Source organism: Carassius auratus, chromosome 9, assembly GCF_003368295.1.
Source record: "Carassius auratus strain Wakin chromosome 9, ASM336829v1, whole genome shotgun sequence".
NCBI lineage: Eukaryota > Metazoa > Chordata > Actinopteri > Cypriniformes > Cyprinidae > Carassius > Carassius auratus.
The window spans coordinates 25,492,718-25,514,768 of record NC_039251.1 but is presented as its reverse complement, the minus strand read 5'-3'; the positions used below and the strand labels follow the sequence as shown (position 1 = coordinate 25,514,768).

General features: G+C 38.8%; 1 protein-coding gene across 30 annotated transcripts in view; it reads left to right on the top strand.

The window, feature by feature from the left end:
* Positions 1–6,722: 6,722 nt before the first annotated feature.
* The window catches only part of LOC113108876 (fibronectin-like), a 54,652-nt gene continuing 39,323 nt past the window's right edge, over positions 6,723–22,051 (top strand). For 23 of the 30 annotated variants that reach the window (XM_026272279.1, XM_026272273.1, XM_026272259.1 and 20 more), the window contains exons 1-25: positions 6,723–7,039; positions 7,256–7,381; positions 7,543–7,680; positions 7,781–7,912; positions 8,400–8,537; positions 8,813–8,971; positions 9,786–9,983; positions 10,086–10,268; positions 10,939–11,115; positions 12,876–13,031; positions 13,125–13,253; positions 13,447–13,590; positions 15,723–15,844; positions 15,978–16,146; positions 16,345–16,530; positions 16,667–16,795; positions 17,231–17,320; positions 17,423–17,623; positions 18,645–18,923; positions 19,117–19,380; positions 19,473–19,567; positions 19,759–19,927; positions 20,013–20,099; positions 21,104–21,295; positions 21,704–21,967. In XM_026272279.1, the coding sequence (XP_026128064.1) occupies positions 6,910–7,039; positions 7,256–7,381; positions 7,543–7,680; positions 7,781–7,912; positions 8,400–8,537; positions 8,813–8,971; positions 9,786–9,983; positions 10,086–10,268; positions 10,939–11,115; positions 12,876–13,031; positions 13,125–13,253; positions 13,447–13,590; positions 15,723–15,844; positions 15,978–16,146; positions 16,345–16,530; positions 16,667–16,795; positions 17,231–17,320; positions 17,423–17,623; positions 18,645–18,923; positions 19,117–19,380; positions 19,473–19,567; positions 19,759–19,927; positions 20,013–20,099; positions 21,104–21,295; positions 21,704–21,967 (4,057 nt within the window). In that variant the 5' untranslated portion in view covers positions 6,723–6,909. The remainder of the gene's footprint in view (positions 7,040–7,255; positions 7,382–7,542; positions 7,681–7,780; positions 7,913–8,399; positions 8,538–8,812; positions 8,972–9,785; positions 9,984–10,085; positions 10,269–10,938; positions 11,116–12,875; positions 13,032–13,124; positions 13,254–13,446; positions 13,591–15,722; positions 15,845–15,977; positions 16,147–16,344; positions 16,531–16,666; positions 16,796–17,230; positions 17,321–17,422; positions 17,624–18,644; positions 18,924–19,116; positions 19,381–19,472; positions 19,568–19,758; positions 19,928–20,012; positions 20,100–21,103; positions 21,296–21,703; positions 21,968–22,051) is intronic. The other 7 variants (XM_026272280.1, XM_026272270.1, XM_026272271.1 and 4 more) reach the window with 6 other exon arrangements.

Here is a 22,051-nt window from a genome sequence, read left to right as displayed (position 1 = left end):
TTTACAGCATGATGTCATTCCCTTATTGTACAGTGACACAGAGCAATTCATTGACAACATAAACATGTTTTTGTCATTTTGAAATAAATTCCTTCTGGGAGCTTCATCCAACTCTCCAACCTTGGTGGGTGGTGAAAGAATCCTTTTAAATATGGAAATGCCATGATTCAGTGTCACAGCAATAAAATACTCCACAGATTTTCCTTTCGATGTCTGTCACTCTACACCATTGCTTTCCGATGCAAGGAAATTCTCTCGTTACTAACGCTGCAGTTCGGCAGCACCATCTGGAATGACGTGCAGGTGTTTATCCATGTCTCAGGGTTTCCACTCAGATTGCCCACAGACGCTGTTCTATGACATAACATTGGTTGAATTATGGCACTGAGTAATAGTTCCACTCATGCACATCCTTCATTTCAATGGTTTGTGTAGTTTAGTGTGCTTGAGTCTGTCCTGGCTTTTTGTTATCGGTTTCAAAAACTCGTTGTTTTTGTTCTGGAATATTTGCCAGTTTTCCTGAAATGCATCTTACTCACTATCCTGTAAAAATCAACCCGGTGGAATATTAAGCAGTACTCTTCTGGGAAACATCTGAGAAACAATAACAATTTAAGACGCTCTCCATACTGCATGCCAGGAACTAACAAGATTAGATTTTCCTTAAAGGTCCAAGAACTCATAAATCCAAAGCAAACAAGCACTTACGCACCTATTAGGATTTTAAACACAGCTTTAATATGTAGTTGCCATTGATCAGTTTGCACCAGCAGCTCACAAAACACACATCACATGGTGGCTGAAAGCCTGTCCTTTGTCAGCATGACTTAAAATATACATATAACAGTTTGAAAGCGGTGTAATTTATCGCTGTACGCAATATCAACTTCTATGTTCAGTGTGTGACTTAAAGGCATCTTCTAAAATGTTTTTCTCTAAACCAGGTATCCGTTTACATTTAGCACACTGCTATATAAGGTTAAGATGTTCTTGTATATGTGATAGATTTAGAGTTAATCTAGGATATAAAAAGAAAAAAGTCTTCATCAGTGTTATTGTGTCATTTATGGCAAACATTACTGCGTCAGTCCAGAGTAATGCACTCTGAGAACTGTCTCCCATGCTTTTATCTACGGATGATTTAGGTTCATTAAACAGGATAGGAGAGGACACAGCCAGAGACTGCCAGCGATGCTTCCCTCCCTCTCAAATGCTGCTGGACTGAGTGTGGCTGCAGGCAGGAAGGCAGACCTAGACAACAGTGACCTGTCTATATCAGATCATCTCTCAGGACAAAAATAATCAGCCATTGTTTTGTGAAAGAGGGCTCTCTGGCATGAGATTGGGATCAGTGGTGAAGGCGTCTCTCATCAGGGATAAAGGGGCACCTTATCATCCCAGCAGGGGCTCTGTTGGATTCACCCTGGCCTCATTGGAGGAGTTTTCCCCTCCACCCATTCCTCTTTCCAAAAAACATTTCCATTGTTGCGAAACACTGTGGTTTGTTCACTCCACCCCATAAAAAACAGAAGTTATCATTAAGTTAGAAGACATGCATAATATATATTTATATCTGTTTATTAACAAGCATGTTCTGTTTAAGAATCCAAAGGCTCTGAAAATGATTGTTTCTGAGGCTTTTGATTCACAGAAGTATCATACTGAGACTTTTTGACTTTCCCTAGTTATATAACTGTGCTGCCTTTAAGTTCCCAGAAAAATATGAATAAATGTAATAAATCTGAATCATTTTCAGTACTAATAATAGATTGTATTGAATTATTCTTCTTCATTTACAATTAAAATTTAATTCTTAATATGTGTAATTAATTGGGGCAATCCTAGTTGCATATTTTGATCTTTGATTTTGAGGTTTTGAATTTGAACTTTTATTCTGAAGTTGTAGTGTATTTTGCTACATTATAAAGTTTATATGGTGATCATCAAAATTTTAAGATTTGGTCAAACTGAACACAAACAGACCTATATAATATATCCTTATAAAAATTTACTGGCCAACAGTCACATTTCTTACATTTGTATGACTACTTTTATATAGCAAAGGGTTAAAGCTAAAAAAATAAATAAATCTGGTTATATATTATATTTACATATTTTGTTATTATTATTGTAAATGCTTCATTATTTATAGTTGGACATACATTATTCTGTGGGGCCCCAAACATAAGACAGTGAAGTCAGTCCAACGTGAGGGTTAATGATCGAAAAGGCGGACTAAAGCTAGTTCATAAATCACTACCAGATTGTGTTCTGACTCACAAATCTCAGGGGTGTAGGATACTGTTGCTTTAAAGCAAAATTTTTGGGAAAAAGAGAGAGAGAAAAAATCTGTGTGAACTTCCGCCCACAAACACCAGCCACTTTTCTGTAGGAGTTTTCCTCCGAGAAAAAAAAAAAGTATTCTGTGACTCAACAACTTAGTAAGAATTCCTGTCACTTAGGTTCTCTGTGTGTTTTGCTGTAACTAGGGATAACCTCTGCCTCTGTGCAGCGTTTCAGACTATGGAAAGGAAATTCTGAGACATCACTGACTAAATGCACATCTGGGTTGTCATGGCGATGAGAGTGAAGAAAGTATATGTCTTAGATGTGACAAGATCTTCACCCTTTAATCTTTGACCTCTCGCCTGTATCATAAACCGCACACATGTGACATACAGACAATAATGACATCAGAACAGAAGCTGGTTGGCATGATGGACAGTTTACTCAAATAAACAAACGCCTGTTTAACCGACTAAAAACTAGTTCTAGTTCCTATGCCAAGTAATTTTATCATTTTGTGGCTTCCTTTGCCCATTGCCATTGAAAGCACTTCTGACAGATCCACAGATAATAACTATACCAGACAAACATTGCCTCCTATGCTGCACACATTTCAGGATAAAAAAAAAAATCATTAGTTTTAGAGCACATAATTCACATACATCCCTCTTTAGTCCACAACAGGTACTAAACAGAGCTAAACCCACTTTAGATGGCATTCAAAAGTGAGTTGGGAAGCAGAAAAAGGCAGTTACTGTAGATGTGATCTTGTAGGTTTGGTGGGGGCTAGGGGTTTAGTGCAGTCTGGGTAAAATGAAGGGGGCTGCAGCTGTACCCCGCCCCTGTCCTCTGGGAGAATTATGTCATACTCTGCTGTAGAGATGTAGAGATTAAAAAGGGCTTAGACTAAATATGACCAATGTCCTAGTCTCAGCCTCATATGTCACGCCCACAGACCGTTGGCTGAACATCTGATGCATATGGGACACAAAAGTGGAAACACTTCAAGTCACCATTGGATTGGTTGAATTATATAGGATATCCGGGAGATGTGTGTGTCTCGTTCTTTAACGTTCCGCCTGGAAACAAAGATGCCATGGTGCCAAAACCTCTCACTAAAAAGAAAGCCATCTTTCAACTGTGCACTTATCAGGATCAACTAAACACTGGATTCTCAAAAGTATGTAAAATATTTAAAGTTTGCGGCATAGAATAGTTTTACACACCGGTCTGTTAATGTGGCGACATTTCTACACCTCGAAAAATGCCGCTGAACGAAACAAACTATGATTGATTGTTTGACATATCGATCAAACGGCCTCATGGGTGGGCCTTGGCCAAAGAAAGCTGCCATAGATTACAGACCTTCAGCCGTCAGTCTGAAGGTCTGGCTACGCGAGACTACCAATGTCCTTTCCCATTAAGGCACATAATTTTGCTTGGTAGACCATCTTGGAGCAGCAATTTTCTATTTGAGCAGAAAGCATGAATACAGCCATTCAAAAGTATAATTTTAATTTAAGTGTATTCAACCGTTCTCTGCTTTTTACCGAAATAGTGCTACTTTGCATGCCGGTGTGTCGCTGAAATCTGAGCGGATGATGGACTGCTGTTTGGGGGGAGCTGCAAACTTCAGATTGGTGTCCTGACATTTTATTTCACATAAAGAAAAAATCTAAATACGCACATCCAAAAAAAGTCTTGACCAGGTGCAAGACCAAAGGGTAAATCAAATAGTAGAAAAAGGATCTGCACACTGTTTTGGTTTCTTTATTTAAAAAGTAAAAAATGGCAACGTTTCAGTCAAAGACCTACGTCATGCAAACCACAATATTACAGGTAGCATTTTTCATTGTTGAATTGTGCTACCCACTGTTTTAATGGGAGGTAGCAAAATCTAACAAAGCAGCACAAATCGACAGAGCGTTTCACTCACAGCTGAAAAAAACTCTGTGACTGACTCCAAAACCAGCCCAAAACAAACTGTACTGTGATAAGAGAACATATTTTAACATCAAATGAAATTAAACTCAGTATTAATACAAAAAAATACTATGTTATGCAAGGCAAAAGGCAGTTCCAGCTGTGACATTGTCCTTAATGTTGCGTTGCATAAATATTACAATTTACAGCACAGTAAAGACTTTATAAATGAAACAAAAAAAGTATACAAACCTTTATTTCGCTGGAGAAATTCACCAATTCGGTGGCGCTAATGGCTCTTTGCCGTAGTGGACACAAAAAGCCTGCGCACTGATTGTAACTCAGCAGGTGGGTTGTTTCATCCGAGACATCGTAGTCTTAACCAAGCATTGAAAATGACCCAGCACCTGGGTAATGATATTAAAAACAATCCAATAAAATGACCCAACAGGCTGAACCCAACATTTGGAATATATAAAAAACAAATATTGAATTTTTTTGAGTGTATGCATTATCTCTGCTTATACAATTCCCAGCTAGTTTTATTGGAAAACCTAACTTTCCTGAACACATCTGTCAACTGTCTGTCAACATTTTCATAGACTATGGTGGTTTCTGGCATATTGTTGTGCAGCTATGCACAAAAACACTGGCTTTGAGTCATCCACTGAGTCATCGCAAATGCAGCTAGATGTGCTCACATATCCAGACCTTCGTTAAAGGAGTCAGCTCTCCTGGGTTCACTCTTACTGTGTTCACCTCTATGATGCAGCAGCTTTAGGTTCAATCACTGAAACCTCTCTACTTTCCACAAAAAAATCCCCCAACAAGAACATATTTGCCACCCACTATTCGCAGTGGTTTCAGACCCGGAGAAACCAAAGCACAGGAAGACAAACTTCAACATGTGCTCATAAATAGCCAAATTCTTCCCAAATTTTGGGAAAACCAAAACTGATTCATGCAGACCATGAGCCTCATTGATGACAAGATGGGCTGCATTGAGAAACCACAAGAACAACATGTTGAGAGAGTCATCTAAATTCAAAGCAGAAAACTGGATAAACTGAGATGTTTAAAGAGCATAATGTCGTTAAAACTTTGTGGACAGAAGTATTTATAAGCCCATTAAAAGGAAAAGAGATATTTTGCATATCAGCTCATAAGCATAGATTACACTCATCTTGGGGGAGGGTAAAGAATGACAACAGAGGGTGAAGTGGGAAGACATGCAAAGTAAAGCATGAGTCAAACCAAACATCTGGCCTGGAAATCACTGAATCATCTGTTAAGCGACAATCTGTCTCTTCTCATCATTTGAAGAATTTAACTACATGGTGGTATGATTATTACAAACACAGAAAGCTCAGAAAGCACTTTTTAAAAGTCTGATGATGTTTAAATGGGAGTTCTGTCAGCATTGCTGCCTCCATTCATAGAGAGAGAGGGTTACAGTTTTAAAATGAGAGGGTGCTGACATTTCCATGAATGACCTGCAAGATAGACTAAGATCAGGTATACAGACAGATCCATCAAGCTGTAAGAAACAGAGCATGGATAAACAAGATACATACAAGTAGCGGATGCTATGAACTACATTTCAGCAACAGTTTTGACTTGAAAAATATGTAAATATTAAATTATAGCAAGGACACTGCTTACTGACATCATAACTATCACGTTTGGAATATATTTGGCGATAAAATTTTAGCAATTCTCAATGAGCTTAGCCATTGACATGGTTATATCAACCTATAAACATTTTTTAGCCTAACGATATTTTTCTACATTACTGATGACATTAAAATTTCACTCCTGCTGGGAAGCATTTAAAAAAGTAAAAGTGGCTGCAGTAGGCCTCTATACATGCATTTGCATGTATTTCACAAGTGGTCCATGAGTTTTAGGAATATCCCTTGGTTTTGAAACTTTAGAAAATGTAAGATGGTCTCCTTGAGATTAACATATTCAAATGTCAGCCTCCTGCCTTCAGCTGGAGCTGGAGTGAAGTTTTATTTTGCACTTACATCTGTCTCATGAGTCCTCTTTCAATCTTAATTTCTTTCTAAGGGTGGCAGTAAACTGAGAATGACTTTATTTTACCACCAGGGAAGTGTTATTAAAGTGAAGAGTTTGTCTATAATTGGTTTCAGATGGATGCAGCGCCCTGAACCATCTGTGAATGGGACATGGGACATCCATGGACTCCAACTGTAGCATGATCTCTATTAGATTAGGACAGACTCACAGGCTTCCTTAAACGGACAGATTTGGGTCATTACTTTAGTAATTGTGTATTGGATTAGAGACACAACAAAAGGTGACTGCGCTGACATTGGTTGTTTGCGAGCGTTCGCTCTGAATGAATTATTATCCTAAACTTTGTACGCAAAAAGCGAGCTTCAGATTGGGTGTCTGTCTGTGTTGCTCCGTACGCGTGTGCAGGGGTAGTTCCTCCTCCAGGGCGGATTGTGGAGGTCAAATAAAAGCGCTCCGCACATCTGAGCTCTCCGCAGAGGTGCGTGCTAGAGCAGGAGGGGCAGGACGCACAGGGAGAGAAACGGGGAACTTGGAGATCTGAAGAGGCTGTGGTGAATCTGAATCGCTCAGCCAGTGAACAACCGCGTCTCCTCGATCCTCCATTGCTAGGAAAGGAAGGTTTAACTCTCGGTATACTTGTGTTTCATCTCACCTGTGACAATGACCAGTGGCCCGTTGGGCACGGCGTTGGCGGTGGCTTTGCTCGCCTGCACTGTACAGTGTATGCCGAAAGCAACGGGGAAACATAGGAGACAAGTTCTGGAACACTCGGTGTCATCCGTATCCCAAGGTATGCGGTCCTATATGTGTTTGTTTTGTTTTGATTCATTGAAATAGGCAAATTAGTAGCTTATTGATTGGCTTTACGCACGCAAATGGTGAATTAAACGCTGGAAACTGTGCATTGGTGATTCTCGTTTTCTTCTTTGTGCGATCATGGTTTGTTTTTGAGAAAGTTAAAATAATGTAGCGCTCAGTCAGAATACTTCCATTGTGTGCTCTGCAGATGGCTGTGTTGAGAGTGGTAAGCATTATGGAGTTGGAGAGCAGTGGGAGCGCAGTTATCTGGGCAACACACTGCTATGCACTTGTCATGGAGTTTCTGGTATAAAGTGTAAATCAAAGCCTGATGGTGAGTCCTCTTACATTGGATTTTATTCCCTTGAAGGCACAGAACTGGATGAATGTTTCCTCACTTGGTTTAAATAACAACAATTTATTTGCATGTAAATGTATTTTGCATTTGACAACTTTGAAGAGGTAATGAGGATCAAAGTCCATTTCTGTTCCCAGCTGAGGAAACCTGTTATGATAAAATAAACGCTCGCTCCTATCGGGTTGGAGAGACTTATGAGAGGCCCAAGGATGGGATGATCTGGGACTGCACTTGCATTGGCTCCAGCCGAGGGAAAATCAGCTGCACTATTGGGAGTGGGTAGACTGGAACTTTCCTTCACTATACCTAATGGCACTTTGGAAATTACGCTTTTTGGAGTTGTGCTGCTGCTTACCTACTTGGCTTCTTTTGTAGACCGCTGTCATGAGGGAGGGCACTCCTACAAGATTGGAGACACATGGAAGAGACCACACGACACTGGAGACTACATGCTAGAGTGCGTGTGTTTGGGAAATGGAAAAGGAGAGTGGACCTGCAAACCTGTTTGTGAGTTTGAGCATTCATTGGAAAACCCCATTTTTGCGTTTATTGTTGCTTTTTATCTGTGTGATTGCTATGATTTATATGATAGTATACTTTTAAATTAACTGTCTCTTATATTAAAACTAAACTAGACTATTGATGACTCAAAATGCATTACAAATTTTTGTCCAATCAAATGCTTTCTAGAAAAAGAATATTTCTCCCCTTAATACCACATGTAGCTTATAAGTAGCAAGTCATGGTTCATGGCTGTGATGCAACCTATCAGCAATTTTGTTTTCAAAAGGGTCGATCCCTCCAATATGTCCCACCCAAATTGCCTGTTTCAATACAAAATATGTTGACACAGGCAAGAAACTGCAATCATAAAGTGATTTAATAAGCTCTTTAATTATAGTGGTTTTGGACATGATGGAAAGGAACTGTGATACATCAAGTAAGTAAAAGTATTAACATCATCATATTATTAAAACCATTTTTTTCTTGATAGCGGAACGCTGTTTTGACGATGCTGCTGGCACATCCTACATGGTTGGTGAGACCTGGGAGAAACCCTACCAAGGCTGGATGATGGTGGACTGCACCTGTTTAGGAGAAGGAAATGGACGTATTACATGCACATCCAGAAGTAAGAACTCCACCCTTTTTAGAAGTATGCAGCAGTCCAAACCACACAAAACTCCCTTTCCCAATCTCCCATCTGTCCAACTGGATTCACTTTAATTATACGCTCAAAGTGCAGTTAAACTCTCTGGCTTCAGTGCAAAGACTTTTTAAACAAACAAACATAAAAAAAAAGTTTTACATTATTGCATTTTAAAAAAAAAATTTATTTAGAAGAATTAACTGCAACATGATTCTGATGAGAAACATCTGCTTTGTACGTTTTTGTGTGCATCACAGATCGCTGTAATGACCAGGACAAACGCACTTCTTACCGGATCGGAGACACGTGGAGCAAGACGGATTCTCTCGGACATGTGGTACAGTGTTTGTGTACTGGAAATGGACGTGGAGAGTGGAAATGCGAGAGACATGCATCACTGCACACCACTGGTCTGGGTAAAAAACTTTTTTTTGTTTAGTGAAATAAAGCTGTATAGTATATAAATATTATTTTGAAAACCCTAAAATAAAAAAAATAAAAACTTAAGAATTCAGTTAAAAAGTAACATTTCATTCAAAATACTGTAGTAGTATATGAATAATACTTACAGGTATAGTTCAACCAAAATTAAAATGTGATGTTTATCTGCTTACACCCAGGGCATCCAAGATGTGACTCTGTTGTAGAACACAAACAAAGATTTTTTTCAATCTTTTTTTCTGTAATTCCCATCCACTTACATTATATAACTGACGGACTGCAATGGTTTGAGTTAAAAATCTTTGTTTGTGTTCTACTGAAGAAAAAAAGTCACCTACATCTTGGATGCCCTGGGGTTAAGCAGATAAACATTAGATTTCATTTTTGGGCGAACTCATTATCCCTTTAAGTAACAATGACCTAAAGATAAAAATTCTGTAAAAGTTACTCTCATGTATGTCCAAACCAATGTTGTTATTAACTGTGTCCTATTTACCCAGTGTTTTGAAATCATACAGTTACTTTGTGCAAAAGGCAGAAATCATTATTCACTGATGACCTTACCCTTCACAGCAGCTCTCAAATATGAGTGGCTCGTTTTGAACGATCAGTGTCTTGTGACTGATTATCACAATGTCCAATCTATTTAATATGAGAGCTGTTTTAGCTTTTCAAATGAAGATTGTTAATTTAAATTATTATTTGGGATACCCTGGATGTTTGTAGAGGCCTCTTAGTGGGCCCGGTTGATACAAAATCTGTATCTTTATGTGTTTTGTTGTACACTAGGTACTGGGTCTCGTGTGGTGACTAATATCCAGCCTGCAGTGCATCAGCCACAGGCGGTGCCTGAACACCCCACGCAGGGATCCTGTCTGACAGACACAGGTGTTTCCTATGGCCTGGGCATGCGCTGGATCAAGACCCAGGGCAGCAAACAGATGTTGTGTACCTGCTTGGGCAACGGTGTCAGCTGTGATGAATCAGGTTAATGTCATTGTCGATCAAACTATCAGTTTTCATTTAGATTGAATGCTGTGCTTGTATCTCATGTTTTAATTGTCATGTGTGATGTGTGTGTGTATGCAGAGAGCCAGTCCCAGGTCTATGGTGGGAGCTCAGGTGGCCTGCCGTGTGTGTTCCCTTTCGTGTTCATGGGGAAAACATTCTACTCCTGTACGTCTGAGGGGCGCAGTGATGGGCAGCTCTGGTGCAGCACCTCAGCCGACTTTGAGAAAGACTACAAGTACTCCTTCTGTACCAGCAACAATGGCAAGTTTATATTCATTATTAATTTTATTTGATGTTTCTGAAGTCTCTAATGCTCACCAAATATGCATTCAGTTGATCAAAAATACAGTAAAGAACAGTAAAAAAAAAAAAAAAGATGCCAAAACAAAATTTTCAGTCTTCAGTGTCACATGATCCTTCAGAAATAATTCTAATATGCTGATTTGCCGCTCAAGAAACATTTCTTATTATTATCAATGTTGAAAACAGTTGTGCTGTTTAATATTTTAATATTTTTCAGCATTCTTTTTTAATAGTTTAAAAGAACAGAATTTGTAATGTATATTTTTGTAACATTATAAATGCTTTTACTGTCACTTTAATATTCATCCTGAATAAAAATATTAATTATTAACAGTATTCATTTCTTTAAAAAAAAACATATAACATGGTAGTGTAATTCTAAAATATCTGAATCAAACTAAATATCCAGTGTGTTTTTTTTAATATATAAATGCATGCATAGCTTTAACATTTTCAGATATCTACATATCTATCATATCTACAAGGTTGGTTATTGAAATGTTGTTGTCTTGAGACCTGAAAGAGTGCTGAACCATCACAGTTATACTGTCATAAATTTATTGGAAGTTAAAACTTTTCCTTGAAACTGCTACTGTTTTTCACTTGTAAATATCTTCATTATTTTTAGTTATGGTCACAACAAGAGGGGGAAACTCCAATGGTGCACTCTGTCACTTCCCGTTCCTTTACAATGGCCGTAACTACACTGACTGCACCGCTGAAGGCAGGAGAGATGGCATGAAATGGTGTGGCACAACTTATAACTTTGACCGAGAGCAGCGGTTTGGCTTCTGTCCCATGGCAGGTAAGTGCCAGTTTTACGCTAACAATAAATGCTCAAGCCAAAGAGAAAGAGAGAATAGCAGGTTATGACTTGACAGGTGCTTGGAACATTGGAAAATTGAGAATTTTAATGTTATGAAAGCACTCCTGGATCTGGATCCTGGATCTTAATAACGTGCTTTGAGCATATCATTTTATCTTAATCTTCTCTTAAACATTGCATTTCAGGTCCCATTCTTTTCCTTACTTCGGGCGTATTGGTAAAAAGACTGAATAGATCAAATAAGTGTCATTTCATGCATCTCAAATGTCTTAAATACCTTGCGGTCTGTATGGGAGGAGATCTAATAACAGTTAAGATGAGGATGTTAACTACGTGAAACAAAAGATCACTCAGCACCTATTCAGCTGTATTTACATAAACACCTCCTTCTGACTCCGCTTTGATGGGTGTCTCTGTCACCAGGGTGCCAGTTAGAGCCAGGCGAACCCTGGGGAGTTTATTGATATTGGTGGGATTCAGTGATCTGACATGTATAGATTGAAACCAGAGCTGCTTTTTGTGTTGCCCTGTCGTGTTTGTTTTGTAGGGGGTAGAGATTCTTGTCTCAACACAGGAACCATTATCATACATCAACTGTTTTGGTTTTCAGTACAAGTGATATCTTGATCTGTAGGTTTTACTTGCTATACTGAATGTGCAAAACGTGGGTACTTTCGAAGCTTCAGCTATTGTTTAAGCAGACATTTTTGTGATAGCCGTGGCCCCTCAGCTGTGCGGGGCTGCAGACGGAGGGGAGCTTGGCTTTGGACCAGAGTCTGGTTGGCAGTGAAGCATACATCTGGCAGGTCTCCAGGGCAGCTGTGTAACCTCCTCCACTCTTAACCCTGGAGAGATTTCCTCACTCTAGTCCTCTTTTATTAACCAGATACACCAATCAGAGATATCCCAGTTAAAACAATAAGGCCGATTGTGAGGAACTGCCTTGAGCTTTATGGATCTGTGGCCATTAGGATTGAGTTTTAACTCTTTGACCCTAATTGACCCCCAAATTGCTTAACTGATTAATTATACTGATCTCTTCAGGCCATTAAAAACAATTCAGTTAACTGGATCGGGTATTTATTCCTCAAACTCTGATGTTGTAGAGCTACTTTTGGCTGAATCAAGTTTGTTTCATAATTTGATGAACTTTCAATATTATTAAACTAAATCAGTGGAATAATGACACTATTTCCTTCTGTAGAGATGCTTTTTAGTTAAATTGATTTTGCTTTATAACTAATGAACTTAGTTATAACTTAAAGCAACATGAATTTAACTGAATCAACACGGAGCTAAATTGATCTGAATAATGACACTATTGCCTTTTTTTAGAGCTGATGTCTTAAATTGTATCCGTTTCATAATAACTGAAGAAAATGATTTCTGTTATTTTCTTGTTTACTACTTTGAAGCTGCTTTGAAATCTGTAAATGTGACTTGACTTAATTGCTTAATTTAAAAGCTATATTCGCCAATTCCCCAAGTTCCCATGGCATAAATCCATTATGGCTCCTCCTGTACTTCATGCTTTTTCTTGTTCTGTGAAGAATTTAGGAGGTTGTATTTGGAAGTCCTCGAGTGCTTCAAAACCGATATATGCTTGTCTCATTGGCTGAATAGCCTTGAAGTTTGGTTAGTTTTTTTGCAGGACAGTTGAGGAGAATTTAAAGATCTGCAGGTTTGTGCATGATTATTTCAGCAGTTTACTCAAATGTTTATTGATCGGTTTCCATCAGCCCATGAAGAGGTGTGTACCATTGGTGAGGGTGTGATGTATCGTGTGGGTGATCAATGGGACAGACGCCATGATGTTCTGGGTCACATGATGCGCTGTACTTGTATGGGCAATGGCCGTGGAGAATGGAGCTGCATGGCCTACTCGCAACTCAAAGGTGAGATTTGTCATTTCTCTTCCCCCCTCGTAATGAATGCAATGAAGTTATGTATCATTGTGCAAATGTCCATATATGGCTTGTCATCTTCAGACCAGTGCACTGTGGATAATTTGACCTACGAAGTAAATCAGACTTTTACTAAACTGCACAACGAAGGCTACATGATGAACTGCACCTGTTTCGGTGAAGGCCGTGGACGCTGGAAGTGTGACGCTATCGGTGAGCTTCTAGGATATAAAGAGAAATTATACATTTGTCTTCATTTGCTTAAATGAACATTTCTTGAAACCATTAGAGTGTCTTTTCCTCCAAATTGTTGCCTTGGGATCAGCATTTTTTTTTGCCTTGTTCCCTATAAGTGACCAAACTAATGATTGGATAATGACTGTGTTACTCCGATTTTCATTTCCAGATCAGTGCCAGGAGCCAGAAACTAGAGTGTACTATCAGATTGGAGATTCCTGGGACAAACTCATTCAGGGAATCCACTACAGATGTTACTGCTATGGAAATGGCCTCGGAGAGATGAGCTGCGAGCCTCAGCAGACTTTCCATGGTGAGTAAACAACGTCTTTTATGGGGCACATGTTCGTTCGTTCATTCTCTCTCTCACACACACACTCACACACAGTATCTGGGTCACGCTGTGTACTGCTAAAAGTAGTCTTGTGGGCATGGATGGGGAGTGGCTTGGAAGTCAAAGACTTCCAGATGTTTACTGAGAGCAAGGGTGCTGTATGCCGTTTTCCCCAGGTGTTTTGTTAGAGAGGCAATTAGGGTTCGTTCTTCCTTGTGATCGCTTCTTTTACAACTTTCAACAAATGCTCGTCCTCTGGCAGTGTTTGAAATCAAGGATGTCGGTTTTAAGATGCACTCATCCACACCTTGATCTGGGTGGGCCCATGACTTGTATTTGCCGTCTGTTCTTTTGAAGTTCTGTGGATGGAGAAAAGCACACAGCCAATCAACACAGCTGTCTCAATCACCCCCTACAGTCCTTTTGGCACTGTTTGTTTGTCTTTGAGTTGCTTTTATCCTGTGCTAGGAACAAGTTTGAAATTCAACCAAACCTGTTACTTTTTCTGCTTGCACAACATCTGTAAAGTCATTAAGAGATTATGTAGTTTCCATCGTTAATGGTTGCCTCAAGTCTCCAAACTTTTGTAGAAGAAAACCAACAGGCAGGGCTGGACAGTATGATGGTAAAAATGTGTTTTTTTGTTTTTGATTTTGTTTTTTTTTAAATCCAAGACTAAGCAGAATGCTATAGTTCAACTATAGTCTTCCAATGTATTGGTTTTGTTTTGATGTGCTGTGGCTTGCTAAACCAGGTGTTCATATATTGAATACATTTATTTGTGACTAGAATGTTGGAAAATTCTGTGGTCTTTACAAGCTGCATTTGTTTTAAATACAGTAAAAATAGTAATATTTTTATAATGTCACATGATACTTCAGAAATCATTCTGATATGCTGAATTTATTCTCAAGAATAGTTTCTTATTAGTGTCAGTGTGAAAAACATGTTTGGTGGTTCATTTTTTTTTTTCTGTGGAAACCATAAAATATATATTTTTTTCAGGATTTTTTGATGAATAAAATTTTAAAAGAACAGCGTTTATTTGAAGTATAACTTTTTTTGGTCCCTTTTAAAAATCTTTCTGACTACAATATTAAAAAATTAGTTATATAATATGATATAAACTTCCATTTTATACTGTTACTGTGATATTATAAAAAGTACAATATTTTGGTTGTATAACCCAACCCTAATGACAACTACAGTGTTTTTTTTTTTTTTTTTTTTTTTTTTAATCCAATCTTTCTTAGGCCAAGCTAAATCTGTGAGTTACTTGTATTTATAAAAAAACCACAAGCTCCACCACAAAATCTGACAAGGTCTGCATTAATAAAGTTTTCTCTTTTTGTAAGAGCTTGTTGGGGTCAGAAGTGATCCCTTTGCTCAGATAGTGGAAGCAACCCCAGAGCAATATCCCTCAGTAATGGAGTCCAGCTGTGAGAAGGCTGGGAACAGTGGGGGTGAAGCTGGTGCAGGCTGGCGGAACGTAATGCAGACTAAGTGAACTTTAAGTGCTGTACAGACTACCCTCATGGCAGTAATTGGGAAAAATAAGGACCAGATTGAAATCAGGAGCAATTTGGGGATATTGCCTTATGAGGCTGCAAGACACTTGAAGAAAAATGAGTTTTATATACAGTGTTGGGAAATTTGTTGGGTAAATAATAGAGATTTACCACTTCAGAAAAGTTGCTGGGAGTTATCTTTGGACTGTTGTTATTGCTAAAGCAGTTTGTCTGCTGGATTTAAAGGTTTAAAAGCCTGAGCCTTGAGTCTCAGTGCTGAATCTGTGGTAAGAATCTCACAGGCTAGTGCTACGTTTCCCATTTCAGCGTTTCCCAAAAGGAACAGAACACACTAGCGCTACAAACATTTAGTCTCTTTCCTAGAACACCCCTGACAACAATAATGTATTTTTAAGCCAGAAATCATCTTCGTTTGTTTTCGTGTGTGGAATGCCAGTTGTGGGAACACTGTTTACTCTCTTTGTTGTTTTACAGTATAAGCATGGTGAGCAGCATGATATCTTCTAAAGACCTTGCAAGTATAGGTGCTTTTGGCTGTAAATATGATTCAAATATTGAATATCTTTTATATATCTCTATCAGGTGGTAATCGTCCAGTGCAGGTGATCATATCAGAGTCTGGCAACCAGCCCAACTCTCATCCCATCCAATGGAACGCGCCGGCTTCTGAACACATCACACAGTACATACTCAAATGGAGACCGGTGAGGCTCTTTTGTGACGCTGTATGCCCTTTGCTCATTAAATGAAATTGACTTCTGATTGCATTCAAGAGGTTATTTATCTAATAAAAACTATGGGTGTCTGTTGAGCTGCAACCTACTCGTTTTTAAACAGAAAAACACCCATATCCGATGGATGGAGGTAACTATTCCAGGCCATCTGAACTCTTACACTATTGCTGGACTAAAGCCAGGAGTCACCTACGAGGGTCAACTCATCAGCATCCTGCGTTTTGGACGTAGAGAAACCACTCGCTTTGATTTCTCCACCGTGCATGGCTCATGTAAGTCGTCCAGCGATGTAAATGGCTATGGTTCTTCTCATTTACTAAACGTGCATGCGCATGTATTTGTGTATAAAACCCACACAGTTTCCAAGCATAATTAATTCCTGAATTCATCTGTAATTTGAATGGTATTTATTGTTTCCAAATGTTTGGAAGTCATGGTTGTTAATGTTCCTCTTTCTGTTTCTTCCCTAGTGACACCCTCTGAGGGAGAGACCACCCCGCCTCCTCCGATGGTGGACACCTCTGAGTCTGTGACGGAGATCACTTCCAGCAGTTTTGTCATCTCTTGGGTGTCTGCGTCCGACACTGTGTCTGGATTCAGGGTGGAATATGAGCTGAATGAGGAGGGAGGGCAGACCGGACAGCCCATGATCTTGGGTTAGTATGTGCATGACAAGTTCGGCATTTTTATTGTAGTCAGCTGAGGCCAGCAAACCTCTTTGTCTGCAGTTGTTTGTTGAAGCTGAATGCGACTATATTTGCAATCCCTGCTAACTTGAGTATCCGTTTCCAGACCTTCCTCATTCGGCTACGTCCGTGAACATCAGTGAACTTCTCCCAGGAAGGAAGTACACTGTAAATGTGTATGAAGTGACAGGAGGAGGAAAACCTAACCTGATCCTAACTACTTCCCAGACCACAGGTAATCTTTTTTTCCTGGTCTCTATGACCATTTTGGCCTTTTTCTAATCCTATAAATCCCTCTAGAAACTATTTGAGTAGAAAATGAAAAATGTGTTATGATATTATTGGTTAACTTTAAAATGCATGACCCCATAAACACCCCTGTTCAATTTGGAATTTTCTTTCAGGTAAGATGTAGCTTTCACATTCATCTTAATCAAATAAAAATAGATAATATGACAATACACAACATTGTTATGTGGCAGTCAAGATAATTTTCTTACTTGGAATGTAATATACAGTTTAATATATAAAAAGATTAAATAAATTAAATCAAATTTGAGTGGTATAGGAAGTCAATTTCTTGTCGTCTTTCAGTTGCCACTGAGAAATACGCTCACTTGAAGTATTTCACTTTATGATGATATGATCTTTTTGGCTTGTGCTTCCACAGCTCCAGATGCTCCTTCTGAACATGAAGTGAAGGATGTGGGGGAGTCTTCCATCATCATCAGCTGGTCTAAACCTGTGGCTCCCATCACCGGTAAACAGCCTTTTAGTCTGTAGTAAAAAAAATAAATAAAAAAATAAAAACATTATGGGACTTATACACAGCTGTTTACCAATGTATGTCTTGTTTATTTAGCTTACCGTGTGGTTTACACGCCATCTGAAGAGGGTAGCTCTGGTAGCACTGAGTTGAACCTGCCTAACACCGCCACCTCAGTGACCCTGGGCGACCTTCGCCCCGGTCTGCCCTATAACATCAGCATCTACTCAGTGGAAGAGAATATGGAGAGTGAACCTATTTTTATTCAGGTCACAACTGCTGGAGAACCACTGGCAGGTATGAAATCACTGTTGAGAATCTCGAAAAAAAACTATTATGAAGTGACAATGAAAAAAAAGAAGTTCCTAAAACAGGCTTCTGTTTTATTAAATATAATTTTGTATTTATTTTGGTTTTTAGGGGTGAATTGCAATCTAGAGCTGTTCTTGACTAAATTCACCTGCATTTTTAGAGAAGAGATGTTACTTGACCTCAGTGTTTCAGGATACATCTGAAGATGATAACTTCTGTTTAACAAATGGTGTGATCTCTGTAGTGCAGTGGAAACATAACATGATGTCATCAAGCCATAAATGTCTTTTTTATTGTTTTCTTTTGAGTAGATTTATGTGTTTTGTCTGGCAGCCCAAAGATAAGATCACATTTGAGTTGAGTCAGCCAGTTAGCGTCCAAATCCCTGTGAATCCCATATAGGGTAATATGTTGAAATTGTGCAGATCTTGATTTTTATGGGGTCTGGCTGGGAGAGCATTTCAGAGGTCTGACTGTTTCGTCCTGATCTGGCAAATCAGCAAACATTGCAACTCTGCAAAACTGTCTGGGTCTCAACGAGGAGACATTTGTCTGGTGTTTACCCACATTGGCTTTTATAGCATGCTCTGATTCTTCTACGTGATCTTGATGATGCAAATGCTACAGAAATGGTTCCACAAACATTTTAGCTGTACATGCAATCAGGTTTTGATGGTGAAATATTATGGTTGGTTTTAAAACAAACAGACTTGAAAGCCTGTTATTCTTTCCCTGTCAGGCCGGCTGGTCTGTTGGTAGGGTGTCTGAATTCCTTTGCTTAGATGAGCAAGTTTTACAGAATGGTAAACACATGGATTGCCATGTTTGAATGAGAGGCTACAATAAACTTAAGCCCTTCAAAGGAAGGTCAGAATCAGATTTTGTGACTCAGGAGGTAAAAAAAGAGCAAGTATGAGGATAGCATGAAACTTTATCCATGATAGTCTGAAAGAAGAAAAAATATTGATAGTCTGAAAGAAGAAAAAATATTGTTTTCTACCCACAGAGGAAGTTCCGTCTCCAACCGATCTGCAGTTCTTTGAAGTGTCTGACTCTAAAATCATAATCACTTGGACCGGACCATCCACAGTGGTGTCAGGGTACCGTGTGTCTGTGGGCGAGGTGGGTCCAGACGGCTTGGTTGAGAGAGTACTACCATTCCCTGTGACACCGAACGCCTACGCTGAGATCACAAACCTCCAGCCTGGAACCCTTTACCGCTTCTTCATCTATGCTCTCAAATCAGGGGAAGAGAGCAAGCCGCTGGTTGGAGAGCAAGCTACAAGTGAGAAAAAAGCAAAGATATTTTCACTAAAGCAAAAACATAGGTTTCTAAATCAATATTGTTGTATTGTCCAGGAAAAATGCCTTAACATACAGTACATTCACAATATTTTCTTGTCAGCATTTTTAATAAATATTAATTTACACATTTTATGAGATTACTTTTTCTGAATCTTTTGTCTTTCTCTTCACAGAACCTGACCCACCCACCGATATTGATTTCACTCACGTTACTGAAGACAGTGCTGTAATCATCTGGTCAGCTCCTAGGGCTCAAGTCACAGGTTACAGACTTTTCCTGACTGTCCAGGGCTCAAACCCTAAACAGCTGCGTATTCCTGGCCGTATGTCACAGTACACACTCATCAACCTGCAGCCTGACACCGAGTACACTGCCACTCTGCATGCGGAAAAAGGCAATGTGCTCAGTGAGGGGTCCATCGCCTCCTTCACCACACGTGAGTTACTGATTTTGTTTTATTTTTTATTATTCCAAATACATGTGCTTAAATAGTTCTAATGCAATAGTCCTGTATTTTCTGGCTTTCAGTTCAGCCAATCAGAAATGCTCCTCACTTCAGCACTGATGTCACAGACACCTCCATCATTGTCTCCTGGACCCCTGTGCCTAAAATTGGATACAAGGTACCGTTAAAACCTACCAGAGCTATTTTGGTACAGCTATAGGCAATCACTCTTGGTTTAATGGCCATTGTAAGACACATGTGAAAGTACTCTTTAGAAACTGACTTTGGACATTCTTTTCCCTCTCGTTCACACACATTCAGTCATGATTACTCAATACACAGTGTTTACTCACTAATTTTGCTCTGCAGTTGACCGTGAGGCCCAGTCAAGGTGGAGAAGCTCCAAGAGACACGATCTCAGAGTCTGGTAGTGTCCACATCTCAGGTCTAACTCCTGGAGTTGAGTACACCTACAGCGTCCAGCCGGTCATCAACGGTCATGAGCAAGGCAACCCCATCATTCGACGCGTGGTCACTCGTAAGTGTGAAGAAACAGCATTTTATTGAGCTTATTGAAGATGTGGGAGTGTTGGTGGAGTTGTCTTATGACTATCTGTCTACAGCTCTTTCTCCACCCACGGATCTGAACTTGCAGTCCAACCCGAACACTGGAGAGCTGATGGTACAATGGAGCGATGCTAAAATCCCAGGTTAGTACTGAGATATTACTCATAATAGAACAAATCATGTTTTACATGTGCTTGTTAAAGTTTCAAAATAAACACACTTCTGTTCAAATATACCTTTTTGTATGTTTAAATTTAATATTTCTTTATTAAATTAATCAAAAATGATACTAAGGACATATTACTGTGTACTCAATAATATTATATTTTAAATAAATGGTGATCGTTTGAACTTTCTGTTCATCAAAGAATCTTATTTTAAAAAGTATATCTGAATAAAGATGTTTCTTGAGCAGCAAATCAGCATATTAGGATGATTACCGAAAGATTGTGTGACACTGAAGACTGGAGTAATGAAGCTTAAAAATCAGCTTTGCATCACAGAAATAAATTGCATTTTAAAATAGATTAAAATAGAAAGCAAAATTGCAATAATATTTCACAATAATACTGTTTTCACTGTATTTCTGCTAATATAAATTGAGACTTTTATCAAAAATACAGTAAAATTAGTGAGAGAACAGTAAGGGACTTTCCAAAATATCAAAGAAATTTAACCAATCCCAAACTTGTTGTTTTTTATATAATATAATTCTAATGATAAATAATTATATATATGTATGAATTTTATTATACATAATTGTAATTGAAATTGTAAAAAAAAAAAAAAAACATGAAATTGTGTGTGTCTGTATGTGTGTGTATATATGTTTTACTCTCTAGCTAATATTTCATCGACAAGAAAGTGATTTGTGAGTGAATCAATCTCTTATGCTGATCTTTATCAATAAAATCAATCAAACTAGTTCATCATTTTTTCAAACGCATTAATTCCAATGTTCTAGCAATTGCATACAAACAATTAAAGGTTCCATGAAAAGTCATGGAATTTATTTTGGTCTAAAATAAAATGCAGGAACACTTTATAATGAAAATATGTTCTGTCCTTTCTCAAATGAGCTCACATATTCACTACACAAATGTACTGCTTGATTTTCCCTTGGTGACACTTGTTCATTTCCCCTCAGACATCACGGGTCACAGGGTGACCTGCACTCCCACCAAAGGGCAACAAGGGAACTCTATAGAGGAGTTTGTGAAGGCAGGACAGAACTCATGCACGTTAGAGAATCTGAGTCCAGGAGTGGAGTACAATGTCAGCGTGTTTACTGTGAAGGATGAAATCGAGAGTGTTCCTGTCTCCACCACTTTGAGTCCGGGTAGGTCTTAGAGATTTTTTCAATCACAAATCACTATTCAACTCAGTTTCATGTCAGTAACTATGCATAAACTGGGAACGCATGTGTATTGTAATCAGTACAGTGCTTGCTTTTAATATCTATTGAGATATTAAATACAGAGAAGAGAGAAATTACTTTATACACATTGCTTTCTCAGTCATTTTCAATAAAGAATATGTTTCTGTTGTCAGCATTAATCCTAATTAGACTATTTTGGCAAACAGAACATAAGAGCTCAATTTTATCACACAAATTTGGTCAGTTTTATGAAAAAATGGCATTCTGGCAAATAGTACCCCCTCAGTCACTATGAGGTACTACAGGATCACACATGGAGAGTTGGATAGGTGAATTGGATCTAATATAATATAATCTTTCTCTTCACAGAGCCCGACCCACCCACCGATATTGATTTCACTAACGTTACTGAAGACAGTGCTGTAATCATCTGGTCAGCTCCTAGGGCTCAAGTCACAGGTTACAGACTTTTCCTGACTGTCCAGGGCTCAAACCCTAAACAGCTGCGTATTCCTGGCCGTACGTCACAGTACACACTCATCGACTTGCAGCCTGACACCGAGTACACTGTCACTCTGCATGCGGAAAAAGGCAATGTGCTCAGTGAGGGGTCCATCGCCTCCTTCACCACACGTGAGTTACTGATTTGTTTTATTTTTTATTATTCCAAATACATTTGCTTAAATAGTGCTAATGCAATAGTCCTGTATTTTCTGG